Source organism: Zalophus californianus, chromosome 3 (assembly GCF_009762305.2).
Source record: "Zalophus californianus isolate mZalCal1 chromosome 3, mZalCal1.pri.v2, whole genome shotgun sequence".
Taxonomy (NCBI): Eukaryota; Metazoa; Chordata; class Mammalia; order Carnivora; family Otariidae; genus Zalophus; species Zalophus californianus.
This window is the reverse complement of record NC_045597.1, coordinates 33,951,159-33,965,575: the sequence shown is the minus strand read 5'-3', so window position 1 is coordinate 33,965,575 and position 14,417 is coordinate 33,951,159. Positions and strand designations below refer to the sequence as shown.

General features: G+C 36.7%; 1 protein-coding gene across 8 annotated transcripts in view; it reads left to right on the top strand.

The window, feature by feature from the left end:
- Positions 1 to 14,417, top strand: part of PIBF1 (progesterone immunomodulatory binding factor 1) — a 231,456-nt gene that overhangs the window by 181,853 nt on the left and 35,186 nt on the right. For 7 of the 8 annotated variants that reach the window (XR_003519163.1, XR_003519164.1, XR_003519162.1 and 4 more), the window contains one exon: positions 12,069 to 12,242. The exons of the other annotated variant lie outside the window; for it this stretch is intronic. Coding sequence is in view for 4 of the 7 variants with exons in the window: in XM_027589896.2 (XP_027445697.1) it covers positions 12,069 to 12,242 (174 nt within the window). In the remaining 3 variants the exon portion in view is untranslated. The remainder of the gene's footprint in view (positions 1 to 12,068; positions 12,243 to 14,417) is intronic. 8 annotated transcript variants of the gene reach the window in all.

Sequence of the window (14,417 nt, the reverse complement as noted above, 5' to 3'; positions counted from 1 at the left end):
TCTAAGCTCCCTTTCCTCGTGTGTAAAGGTAATGTCTACCTTGCAGGACTATATGAGAATTAAATACTGTAGTAACATTCCCGGCGTGTAACAGGCACGTGACTCAATGAATGTGGTTCCTTTTTCTATTTTCCTTCTGTGTCAAGAGTCAATCCAAATGTTACATATTCTTTGAAGTTCTCTCAGTTTGACAAAGAAAAATTTATCCCTTTTTTCTACTTCTTTCCAGTAATTTTTAAAATATTTCTATTAATGTTCACATCACTATATAATTACGCATATGACTTGGCCAGTAAAGTGCCTCATTTTTCCTAATATATTAGCCTTAAGCACAGTATTTAGCACATAATAAGTACTCAGTTGAATGTTTGTTATGGTCCTTTATCTCTTCAATTGTAATTGCACTTGAAACTGTCAAATAGAATAGTCAAATAGAAAACTTCAGAAACTAACCTTTAATATAGCCTCATCCCCTTCCCTCAGATAGTAAAATACACTGACAACTGATATCATTTTAACTGAAGAAGCTCTCCTACACCCAAGAACAGTTTCAGAGAATTATCTAAAAGTAGCCGCTAGGAAGTCATATCTGTAAAGTTTGTCTAAAATAAAGCTACTCCTAAAACCCTGGACATGGTACCTGTACCCACAAGCAACCTTATGGGTATCAAGCCTCTTAAAAATGATACATATTTGTATCAAAATTTGTATCATATCTGTATCAAAAATGATACATATTTCTAAGACCTGAGATTCTTCTACCCTTTTAGTTAGTGCTTCTACCAATAATGTCTTTCAGGGTCTACTGGCATTTCAGTTAGTATGTAACCAGAATTAACTAACCACTCCTTACTAAGGTTCCTAGAATATGCAGAGCCCTATTCTTGCCTGAATGTTGGACTCCCATTAGCCCAGAATACTTGCCTCTTACTGCAGTGTGTATCACTTAACAAGAAAACAAACCTGCAGTTAGCCAGGTTTCCTAAAAGTGAAGTCACAGTATAATTATCATTCTTTTATGGTATGTTTATGTTCCCAGATTCTAACTTGTATGTTCTTTGTGATTTCTCGGAAAGTTTCAGGGACGTTTCAGCACCACAAGTGCCCCTTAGGCAATCCACTTCATAAAGGGTTCAAACAAATTACATATTTCTATATGTGTGTCATGCCTTTTGGTTCATACTTAACTGTTTTGACATTTTCTTAAGAATACCTTTTACATGTTTTTCTTATATACCTATGTAGTTAAATTTTACATCAGCATGACTAAAAAAAATACTGAGTAAGTTAATTTTTCTTTAGATGAAGTTGTAATTATCCTCAGATTCATACGTTTCTCATCTTAGTGATGCTCTGCCAGTTAAAATTTGTTTTGATTTAGTGAGTTTAAGTGAATTCTCTTTTAAGATTTATTATTTGAGAGAGAGAGAGAGTGCCCGTTCGTGTGGGTTGGGGGGTGCAGAGGGCAGAGGGAGAGAGAAGACCTAGGAGACTCTGCACTGAGCATAAACCCAACACAGGGCTCGATCTCATGACCCTAAGATCAGGGCCCTAAGATCACAACCCTGAAATCACGACCTGAGCCAAAACCAAGAGTTGGATGCTTAATCCACTGTGCCACCCAGGCGCCCCTTAAGTGAGTATTTTAAAGAAGGACAATTATTGTAGTGAAAACCTAAAACACACATAACAAGGGAAGTCATATTTTCTCTGTAAAGTTTTAGAATGCTTATTTTTTCCACATAAAGGTATGTGAATTCAGGTCCAAGGAAATTCGGGGACTAAAATATTGCAAAAAATAACTCATTGCTAATGTCGAATTTACATATACTTTTTTTTTTTAAGATTTTATTTTTTGACAGAGAGAGAGAGACAGCGAGAGAGGGAACACAAGCAGGGGGAGTGGGAGAGGGAGAAGCAGACTTCCTGCGGGGCAGGGAGCCCGATGCAGGGCTCGATCCCAGGACCCTGGGATCATGACCTGAGCCGAAGGCAGACACTTAACGACTGAGCCACCCAGGCGCCCAAGTTTACACATACTTTTAAAAGTATGCCAGAACCAGGGCCTCCTGGGTGGCTCAGTGGGTTAAGCGTCTGCCTTCGGCTCAGGTCATGATCCCAGGGTCCTGGGATAGAGCCCTGCGTTGGGCTCCCTGCTCAGCGGAGAGTCTGCTTCTCCCTTTCCCTCTGCCTCTCCCCACCCCGCACCCCGCCCCTGCTTGTGCTGTCTCTCGCTCACTCTCTTTCTCTCTCTCAAATAAATAAAATCTTTAAAAAAAATTTTTTAAGTAAGAAATAAAAGTATGCCAGAACCAAGCCTATTATATATCAATAATAATATCTTGAGTTTTTATAGCTTCTTTCTTCCAAAATGTTTAAAACATTTTCAGATCAATTATGATAGACTAACATACTTACAAATCAGTTATAGATTGCTTTCAACCGAGTATATCTAGAAACTAAGGAATCAAAGAAAGGAAAAGTTTTAAATTATTCCTCCATGCTTCTGCCTTCTAGAATTTTCAGTTAATAATAAGAATGTTTAATATTTATATGTGACTTTGGAATTTTTTTTTAAGATTTTATTTGTTTATTTTGATTGAGAGAGACACAGCGAGAGAGGGAACACCAGCAGAGGGAGTGGGAGAGGGAGAAGCAGGCCCTCTGCTGAGCAGGGAGCCCGATGTGGGGCTCTCGATTCCAGGACCCTGGGATCATGACCTGAGCTGAAGGCAGACGCTTAACGACTGAGCCACCCAGGCGCCCCGTGACTTTGGAATTTTTTAATACCCTTTTTTTTAAGCCTCACAGAAACCTGTGAGGGTCTTATACCCATTTCACAGAAGGAGCAGCTAAATCTCAGTCCATCTCGTGGAATGTTAACTCTCCTTGATTTTGAGTTGCATAAAAGACACATGAATTTCTCTTAGATTGTACTCTGTGGGCCTCTATGTTTATGTGGACTTGTACAGAACTTAGTAGAACTAGGTTAAATTATTTTGATTTTCATAAGTATTTTGGCTGCTTTAATCTTTTTCATCATCTTTAAAATTACAAATATCTTTGTTGTACCTTGCAAGTGAAACACTTATGTGAAGCAATATAATATCTGATCATAAAAGTATTTTATCTGTGTATAATGCCCTTTTAACTTTTTTCACATCACATTTTCACATCTCTTAGGTATCGTATAGGCTTGTTATTACCTAGTTTTTTGATTTTGTATTTTAGAATGAAATATTTTTTCCCACTGTATTTTAGAAGTTTGGCATATTTTCTTTTAAATAAGTAAGTACAGGGGCGCTTGGGTGGCTCAGTCGGTTAAGCGTCTGCCTTCAGCTCAGATCATGATCCCAGGGTCCTGGGATCAAGCCCCATATCGGGCTCCTGGCTCAGCGGGGAGAGCCTGCTTCTCCCTCTGCCTGCCGCTCCCCCTGCTTGTGCGCTCTCTCCCTCTCTCTGTCAAATAAATGAAAATCTTTAAAAAAAAAAAATAGTAAGTACACTTCTCTGACTTTTTTTTAATCAGTGAGGAACAAGTAAAGACCTCTTGCTATCATTTCTATCCCTGTGTTTTTATGATTCTCTTAGAATTGTAGAGGTTTTTAAGAAACCAAACAATTCTAGAACATGAGGAGACACACAAAACTGCAAAGCTATAAAATAGGTCTCTGGAAACGTGTGGTGGCCAGGAGAGATTAACGATATGAGGTAATTATATCATAATCCCGTCAGGTACCATATTGGCAGTATTTTAATATAAACTTAAGTCACTGATCACGTATCAGGGAGCTAACACTGCAAGAAGGCTGGGAATACAACATGGAGAAAGTACAGGCACTGGAGTGAGCAGTACTCTGGAAACAGGTCCTCAAAGTAGAGCACAGTGTTTAGAGTCTGATGTCGATGATGGAAATCAGCTAGAATATGCATCAAAACCTGTCAGATTATACTGAGATAGTAAAGGCCAGAAACTAGACAGCAACTAGATGAAGACTGTTACAGAGGGAGAGCGGGGCACCAAGAGAGCGTGAATACCGGAAGGCAGAGCAGTCAGAAGTCCAAGATACACTATCCAGCAATCAGAGGACGTAAAGGGTGTGTACAAGCCAATGAGAACAGAATCAAAGGGCCCACACTTCTGTTTTGTCAACCATGGCAGTGATTTCAACTCAGGGGCCTACTTTATTGTGTTAATACTAGCTTCCTCTACTTGGATCACTGTTGAGCATGACCTTAGATTATATCCAAGTTCAGGAAAGAATGTACCAGGTGATTAGTTATGTCCCTTAGGCTATGACAGCACAGTTGTCTCTCATTCATGTATATACTTGAGCTCTTGCTAAGCTTTCAGTCATAGATAAGGTATGGTTCCAAAAATGTGAATGTCATCTTAAATGCTTTAGAATAAGGAGTTGCTAAGCTAGATCTTACTCTGCTCTGCTCTGCTCTGGCCAAGACTCCTTTCTTTGTTCTGTTCTAGGCCCAAAACTTCTCAATACTAGAAGGTATTCTGAGGAGAACAATCAGGATGGTGAAAGAATTCAAGAATTCTTTTTAGTCATAATAGACACGAGTGAACTGGGGGTGTTTACAGAAGAAATGATTTAGAGAAATCTAAGAAATTCAAAGTAAGCATGTGAAAGAGGCAATAATAGACTTGTTATACACGTCTCCAAAGGCTAGAATTAAAACCTAAGAGTAGAAATTATAAGGAGACATGTTTTATTTGTTTTGTTTTGCTTTGTTTTTTTGTTGTTATTGCTGTTGTTTTGTTTTGTTTTGTTTTGTTTTGTATAGAGGCCAGGTTAAATAACTTGAAGATCCCTTCCAAACCTGAATTTGTATGTGTGTATCAAAGCCTTTGATAGAAGATAGATGCACTATTTTATAAATAATAACAGCTTTGAATGCAGAAAGACCTACATTTGAAAACTGGTTTCATTTATTAGTAACTAATGGACTTGGCTAAATTTCTTAAAACCTTCTAAGCTCGTTTCTTCATCTTCAAAACTGAAGTAATATTTACCTCTTGGTATTTGGAAGAGCATTAAATTATTATTTTTTTCAAAGATTTATTTGAGAGAGAGAGTGAGTGCAGCGGGGGAAGAGGGAGGGAGAGAGAGAGAGAGAGAGAGAGTCTTAAGCAGCAGAGCCCGATATGGGGCTTAATCTCATGACCCTGAGATCAAGAGTCAGACACCCGACCAAAAGCACCACCCAGACGCCCCTGGAAGAGGATTAAATTATTATATAAAATACGTAGCACAAAGCCTAGCACATAGTAGATACTCAGTGAATGTTAGCTCTTGTCCTCTCTCTTCCTCTCCCCACACCTAAAAACCTTATATTCTCCCCTTGAGGCAAAGGGACAACCCCAGGGAAAGGTTATCCTACAAATGGGAGCAAGTATTTCGAAGGGAAGACTGAGGGAGGGACTGAAAAATAGGAGTTTGCAGTTGTAGATACTGATAACAATTCTCTCACAGTTCTGCCATACAAAATCTGCTTTGTCCATTGTTGAGAGTGTAGTGGCATTGACATTCAAGGTATATTTTAACATCCTCAAAAATCATGTATTAAAAATCTCTACTAAAGTATTTGTAAGTGAAATCATCTACAGGTCTGAAATCTGCTTTGAAATATTTCAGAAAAACTGGTAAGGAAATAGATAAAACATTGTTGACAGAACAGTCTGGCAGTCCCTCAAACAACTTAACAGAGATCCATATGACCCAGCAATCTACTCCTAGGTATATACCCAGGAGAAATGAAGCATGTCCGCACAAAAACTTGTGCATGAATGTTTATAGCAGCATTATTCACAACAGCTAAGAAGTGGAAACAACCCAAATGTCCATCAGCTGATGAATGGATAAACAAAATATGGTATAGCCATACAGTAGAGTATTATTTGGCCATAAAAAGAAATGAGGTACTGATATATGTTATAACACGGATGAACCTTGAAAACATTATGCTGAGTGAAAGAAGCCAGTACCAAAAGACTACATATATTATGATTCCATTTATATGAGATGTCTAGAACAGGGCAATCTATGGAGGCAGAAAGTAGATTAGTGGTTGCTTAGAGCTGGGAAGTTGAGAGGAAGATGAGATCGAGGAGTAATTCCTAAAGGAATCCAGGTTTCTTTTTGAGGTGATAAAAAAGTTTTAAAATTGACTATGATGTAATGTGCACATATCCATGAATATACTTAAAACCATTGAATTATACAGTTTAAATGGATGATTGTATGGTTATGAATTATATCTCACTAAAGCTGTTTTAAAAAACAATATGGACAAAATGTTGACCATTGTTACAGTTGGGCAGTAGAACTGAGAGCTTCATATATTCTTTGCATATTAGAAAGTTTCCATAATAAAATGTTTTTTAAATACCCTTTCAGATGAAATTTAAATATCCAAAATATGCACGTACTTGGTTTAAAACAAGGTTGGTTTTTACCTCCTGTGTACCTCAAGTGGGAAAGATGCACAGAATTTCCAGACTTGTTAACCAGAACGTTGTTATTCCTATGCAGAAACACTTACATTTGACCTCCCGTGGAGCACATACTTTGCATTATACTTGTCAGAGCTATTTTCATCAAGAAATGCCATCTATGTGTCCCCTTGCCAGCATCTTTGCAGAGTTTACAACTTTCAGCAATTTATTGGCATCAGCTCTGCAATAGTGTTAAGCAGCTGCTCTGCAGTTGAGCTGTTTTAATATACCACCACTCTGTGCAAATAGTTTATATTAAATGGCCAAGATATGTGATTTGGGATCCAGGAGAGCAGTTTATCTCTTTTAGAGAGATTATTTATGCAATGAGAGTCATCCTCCTCCTCCTCATCATCATCTGCAAGTTTCATAAGAATGTCCTTGCCCTTAATTCTTCCATTTTGATAGTAATTATTTTACTGCAATGTGGTTTTGTTTCATTTTATTTCAGTTTTGTCCTAAGTCTCAATTGTATAGCCAGATGCAATTCTAGAGTTGTTAATTTTAATGAATGGTTCATCATTCTTGAAACTGTAATTTTTTTATGTATTTGAAATACTAGATTATAACATATATACTACTAGCTTTTTGAAAAGCAGCATAAAAGTGTCAGAATTAATGACTGTTATTGTAAATCACACTATGTATGTAGAATAGTATTTAAATATCTCAAACTAGTGGTTAAAGGGAAAGAGGATTGGGGCATGTCACTTTTACGGTATTTGAATTTTACAATGAATAAGTAATGCTTGTATAATTTTAAAAAATGGGAATTTTTAAAAATATTTTGAGAAATTAATGGAGAATTTGCCAAGAATAGGCTAAAACAGCCAAAATAAAGGACTCCAGATTAGGGCAATCTACATTTTGACATTTTGGAGAAGAGAGCCTGCTTTCTGCATGAACCCTACAGTGAAGCCTACTCAACACATTTTCTCGTCCACGTATTCAGAGAGAGTACTCCGTTGTTTCATTCACATGAATGAAATGAAAAACAGAAAGAAAACTTTTAATCTGGTTCTTTGTTCATAATTTGGAACACACACCAAAGACTGTCAGAAACTAGAAGAAAATTAGTAACACAAAAGGGAAAAAAAATCACAACAGAGAAACTGACCCTGGTCTCCAAAGAAAACAAAAACAAAACTCCATAGCAGAAAAGAACTTATAAGGTGTAATTCGTTTTTTCAGAAAAATATGAGAAAGTAGTATTTCCATAAAATAAGAAACAGAGAACAAAAAAAAAAAAACATTGGTGATATTTTATTTCCAAAAATTGCTAAAATAAAAATCATGAAATTCTTGTAAGTAAGTAAAAATGCCAGGAAAAGGGTACAGAGAGTAGGAGAGTCGGGGGAGGAGGTAACTGGGTGATGGGTATTGAGGAGGGCACGTGTTGTGATAAGCACTGGGTGTCATACTTCCCTAATGAATCATTGAACACTACATCAAAAACTAATTATGTACTATACAGTGGCTAACTGAACATAATAATAAAAAAGAAAAAACTTTGGGAAAGAAAAAAACAAATGAAATAAGAATCAGCTTGGCATCGTAGTTCTCAGAAATTTGACTTTAGGAAACAACGAAGTAATACCATCAAAGTCCTGAAGAAAAGCACAATACTTTCTTCCACAATACCCTCTCAGAAATAATAAAACTTGCCAAGATAAATGATGAAGAAATAAAGTAATAAAAAGAAATTTCAAAATAATAACTGGGCATCAGTCTTAAAAGCAGTCTACAAAATGGAACCCAACTAATAAATAGCATGATTAAGAAGCTAGATAATCTTAGGTAATATGGGAAAAGGCATGTATTGTTTCCATCAATGAGAAAAAAAAAAATAAAAGGCAGGAACTCTAAGGAGGAGGGAAATCTCTTTTAGAAAGTCAGAGTACAAATAGGAACCCAGGTAAATTGCATGATTTTAAGCAATAGATGCAATGTAAGAAAAAGAATTCAATTGAACATGATACTTGAAACATTCTCCTTTGAACATCAGAGGTTCCTTTCTTGTGCATCTAATCACATTCTCTGCTCTACAGTGAACAGTATTTATAAGTCATCAAATATAAGCACAAATAACCCTACTGACCAATCAGAAAAGGATGGTTTAAAACCAGAGAAAAGCAGAATCAAAAGCTAGGGAAATGAAATGCAAAAGTCAAGTCCAAACAATAAGAGCAGAATCTTAAATAGGAGATGGAGCCAATAATCAAGAGCCAGACAAGAACATGGTAAGAACCAAACCAGATCAGGAACGAACCAGAAGATCTCCAGGTGACTTCATCTTACCAAACGATTCTGTTTTGTAGTGACAAGTTTTCTAGCTCGTATATGTTAATGTTGGTTTATTTATTTTTGTTTTGTCAGTCTGAGAATTGAGATCTCATAATTACAACCATTCTGTTTATAATTATAATACCAATAAGGGCATGACAATTTATGCCAAAAATGTAGGTGAAAGATCTATTAAAATATTGTCATGGATAGAAAGACTCAATATCATAAAAGTCAGTTCTTCTAAGTTTTTCTTTTAATTTAATATAAGTCCACCCCTATCTCTAAGAATAGAGCCAAAAATATATCCAAATCATTAAACATTACAACAGTGTGACATGAGTGTATGAATTGGCAGACTATTGGAATAGAGTTTAAAAGTCCAGGAATAAATCATCTACTTATGGAAGTTTAGTGTATGATAAAGATAAGCATCTGAAATGGGTGAGTACATAATGTTATCACAGAATAGCTTTGGGGGAAAGATGTGGAATCCACACCCTTCACCATAATCCAGGATAAACTTCAAACAGATCAGAGGTCTAAACGTTTGAAAAGGAAAAGTAAAAGAAAGCATAAAAGTAACTTGAGGAAAATGGAAGAAGAAAACACAGAGAAGGCTGTAAAATGAGAGACTGACATATTCAGCTACATCAGAATCAGAAAGTTCGGCATAGCCAAAAAAAAAAAGCATAAACATAGATAAAAGATAAAGGGGGGTCTCCCACTCATATTACAAAGGGCTAAAATCTCTAACATATAAAGAGCTTCTTGACATGTGCAAGAAAATGACCAATCACCCAGGAGAAAAATGGGCCAAGAATATCAAATACCCTTAAATATATGAAAAGCTGCTCAACCTCTCCATAGAAGAAATGCAAAATAAACATACTCACTTATCAGACTGGCAAATATCCAAAAAGGTAACACAAGCATACGTTTTATCAATTAGGAAACTGAAGCTCATTGAACCAGAGTAGATTGCCTAAGTTTACATAGTGAATAACAGAGTCAGGAATAGATGTGTCTTTGACTTCTAACCTAATGCCAAAATATTTCCAGTACATGTGCTTGGCTTTCTGTGTGTTCAGTACATGATGGTATTGTGGATACTATTTGATGTTAAAGGGGAATTTTCATTCCCCACATTTACCATTGGCATAAAAGGGATGGATCATTTATGTAACCAAACATAATAAAACTGAGCAAAACTTTTCTACATGTTCTCTTGGTATCCACTGTAGCTGCATTTTTGTAGTGGGAATTTTATAGAACTGTGTTACTTGTACAGTGTTCTTTACCTGCATTTCAGAAACCATGCTAACATTGTCTAATGCAGCCAGAAGAATGAAAGTAGACTGTGCCAACACCCTAAATTGAGGTGATCCTAGTCTGGATGAAGCAAAGACCTATGAATTTCCCTTCTGTCTCCTGACCAGCGTCAGGAATGAGCTGTTTCCTGTAACTGCTCCTCTACCAGCAGGAGAAGGAAGGCAAAGAGAAACAAAATGGTGGCCTCCTCCCCAGCACTTAGGGGCCAAAGCCCTCTGCCTAATGTACCTGCACCTCCTTCCTCCTCTCCCTCCTCATCTTTATTGCCCCACCCGTCCCCTTCGCCAACAAATATGATCCCCTTTACCTTACTAATCTGTAGATTAGTAGTAGGTTGTGTTAGAGGTTAGTTTTTCCTATTATTTTATCTTCATGCCAAGATACAAAAGTTACGGCAAGTAAACGTAGGTTCTTTCAGAGAGAAAGTTTTCTTTCGATAGCCTGAGAGCCCATCATCTCCCCTTCCCCTTCTCCTTACAGTGGTAACTAGAACAGGAGCTAAAATCTGCCGTGTTTTACCAGACATGTTTAAAATCAAATCAGTGATTATGTACTTCACTATGGAGAGCATATAAATGACATAACATAATCTTGAAAGCAGAAGGATCCCTCAAAAGGCTCAAATGATATTATATCAGATTGGCAGTGTCTGAAGGTGCACACATTCTCATGTGCCTCCACCAAGCCAACCCCAGGACTTCAGAAAGGAGAAGAACGATTCCAGCAGCATTTCATCCAGCTCCTCTGTTGGCCCTAAGATTTATTAAGGCTTGGTGGCTTGAACTCAACAGCTCTGTGTTAAAATACCCACTCAAGCGAGATGGTTCTAAATAGAACTAATGACAGCCAGGGGGGAAAAAAAAAAAAAAAAGGCCTGTAGGAACTTGCTGTGACCCAGAGCTGATGTCTATAAACAGATTAGTAGAAGGGAGCAGAATAGCTCTCTGCCACCATAACTTTGGTGTCTTGGCATGAAAATGAAATAAAATAATAGGGGAAAAATGACTTCCAACCTAGCCCACCACTGTCCTACAGATAATAAGGTAAAGGAGAGTTTAATCTGCCCTCTCTCCACATGCTTGTATTTGACTGAATGAATTTAGTAATTAATCATAAATATCCACTAAGTAGTGTTAGATGCTAACAGTTTGACTGTGGGGAGAAATAAAAGACAAAATAGACTGAGAAGGGGAATGACTGAAAATTGTGATCTGAGCTCTTTAACAAGTTCAGCAAAATTAATTCTTAGTTCAAACAGCAACTGCTAAAGCCAACTCCAGTTTTCATTTGTAAAAGAATAGGGAATGACATGATTGAAGAAATCCTGAAGTTGTATTAAACTTAAGGTTTGAACTGGTGATTAGTAGTCAAGAAAAAGAGTTTTGGACTCTTTTTCCCTACCATCTTCTTATAAAACTTCAAAAGGAAATTTTGATAATTGAAGAGGAGGAAGAGAAAAAATGAAGTGCCTAAATCATCGACTCAACAAACAGGTGTAGAAAAGCTTCGGCGGAAAGTAGCTCTGCCAGTGGTTCCGAGGTTTGTCCAGTTAGAATCACTTGGAGATCTTTAGAAAATTCCAAAGCCAAGGCCATCTCCTTGCCCAGTTACTCACAATCTCTGCTGGTGGGACACAGACATCAGTAGTTTTTGAAGTGCCACAGGTGATCCCAATATGCAGAAAAATCAGGGGCCCACTAGAGCATGGAATGATATATTTATCACTTACCATCCTAAAAATACTAATGGTATGAATCGATAATTATGTGCAGCATTGTACATTGACATGTTGTTAGTTTCATAGCTCACCTCATTCATATAGTGATTGCTTCAAATGTTTCTTCTACTTCAAGAGTAAAAATAAATGTTTTACCATCCATCATTTTTAGTCTGCTTGCTAAAATCACACTTGCCATTATCTTCTGTTTTCATCTATCAACAGGAATTGGCAGCAATTAAACAGATTGTCACCAATATGCGTAGTAAGCACTCTGAGGACCAGTTACTTCTTACTAAAACAGATGCAAAAAATATGACAGAGAATCATAAATCAAAGACTTTAAATGTGCCTAGGGAACATGAAGACAATATATTTATACCCAAACCAACACTCTTTGTAAGTACAACCAATATTAACTTAAAATTTTAATATCTCTGATTTTCATAAGTATATTTAAGTTTCTTACCTCTTATTCATATTGGCTTTAAACTACTTTTCAGTTTTATTAAAAGGCCTTGAGAGATCTATTATTAATCCCTTTTCTGAATGTATGTATTACCTACCTTACAACTGATAGTTGGTTTTTAGTTAACATATTGGGCTTGCCCAGAAATGAGCCTTAATGTAGCATTTACCTCCTCTGGTCTTCAGGACTTGTAGGGGACTCAGAGGGACATTTTGTATAAGATACGAGTTTTTAATTTACCTAAGAATAAAAAGACATGCAAAATATCTCCTTCCCCCTCTTACTTGTAATTAGTATATTTTGCTCTAAGAGGCTCTTCATAAAGTACAAAACCAATCATATTAACATAAACTAAAATGCATTTTTAGGTAGAAATGTACATGTAATTATTCAAAAAACAGAAAATTAGAAAAATTTGGATTAAAAGAGAAAATACTGAAAATGATGTTTTAACAAATAAGAATAAAAATAAAAGGCAACAGAATCAAAATAGTAACATTATTAAATATTACACTTTAACATGGTTTCCCATCCTTGCTTTAATTTTCCAGAAGAAATGTGATTTTTACCATCTGACCAGACACTTAAAACCAGACAGATTTTTCTCTGTGATACTCTGATTTAGTGAAACCCCAGAATCGTAGTTTTTTAAAACTTCCAAGATGATTATAATAATTGGTCGAGTATGGGAGCTTCTGATCTAAGCTACTTCATTATACATTCAGATAATGCTGCTCGAGATCAATGTGTTATGAGAGATTGCTTGGTGATTATTACATGGTTCAACATCCTTTTTTTAAAAATGACAGAGAGTTACAATTTAGATAGAATAAGGGATAATTACTGTAAGGATCCATGTGGCGGTAATGGAGACTGAGCTGACAGGAGAGAGAAAACAGGAAGCCTAGATTGACCAGCCAGGAAACAAGGCAGCTATACGGATTTCCGGATTTCCGCAGCTGTGTCCTGGGATCTTTTCCTCTGGTGGTACACCAGCTTCTCTTTGTTTCTCTCCCAGTTTCTGCTTACTCATAGTTTCCACTTCCTCATTAACTTGCTCTTGGCCCCTTGTCTTGAGACATGCTTCCTTCCCACATCTACTCTCTTATAACCTAGTTCTCTGTGTATTTTCCAAAAACAAGAATCTAATTGGCGCAGCTTCTTTTTGTTGGGTGATACGCCTTTGTGGCAAGTCTTGGTAAGGTTATTTATTAGTCGGGCTACTGAATGGCCGCTCTTACTAGTGAGCAGAAATCGCATGGTACCAAATAAGCTGCCTACAGCTATTTATTCCAAAGGACCATGGCTCAGAAACTGGGCTAAGATGATGGCAGACAATATGATATGTCTATTATATTATAATCTAATACATAGATGTTGATAGGATAAGTAAGGTCAGATGAAAACCACAAGATACAGCCAATTACTTAAAGCCTGTCACACCGTCTGATCTGCCTTTCTGACCCTTCTCTGTTCCAAGCAGTGAACTATTCCTTCTGACCCTGACCTCCTGCATTTCTGACTTTGTCTGGTAACCTGATTCTGATATCTTGACTACAACCAGTATATAATTAACAGTAAAATTTCTCCAGTGCCTCAAAATGTTATTCAGTGAGAATAAAATTAAGAAGATTCAAAATATAAAGTATTAATTGGGTGGTTTTTATTTCCTTCTTTTTGCCTATGTGTGTTTTCTGTTTTTTTTTTTTTCTATAATAAACTTAATTTCTTTTATAATAAGGGAAAATTTTTCAAAAGAGGTATGAGCTCAGGAGTGCCTGGCTGGTTCAGTCAGTAGAGCATATAGCTCTTAATCTCAGGGCCATGAGTTCAAGTCCCATGTTGGGTGTGGAGCCTACTTTAAAAAAAAAAAAAAAAAAAGCATGAGCTCAGCTATACCCTAATGAAAAGTGAGAGCTAATACTGTAAACCAGTCAAACCAAGACTGTGCTAATGCAAAATTGTTAATGTGAATTGACTGGGTGACCTGGAGGGAGTCATTTAAACACTCTAAGCTGGTTCTAATCTGTAAAATGGGGGGGGGGGGATCATATGAAATGAGGTCCAGACATCTTTTATACTAATATGCTATTATTCTTTTCAGG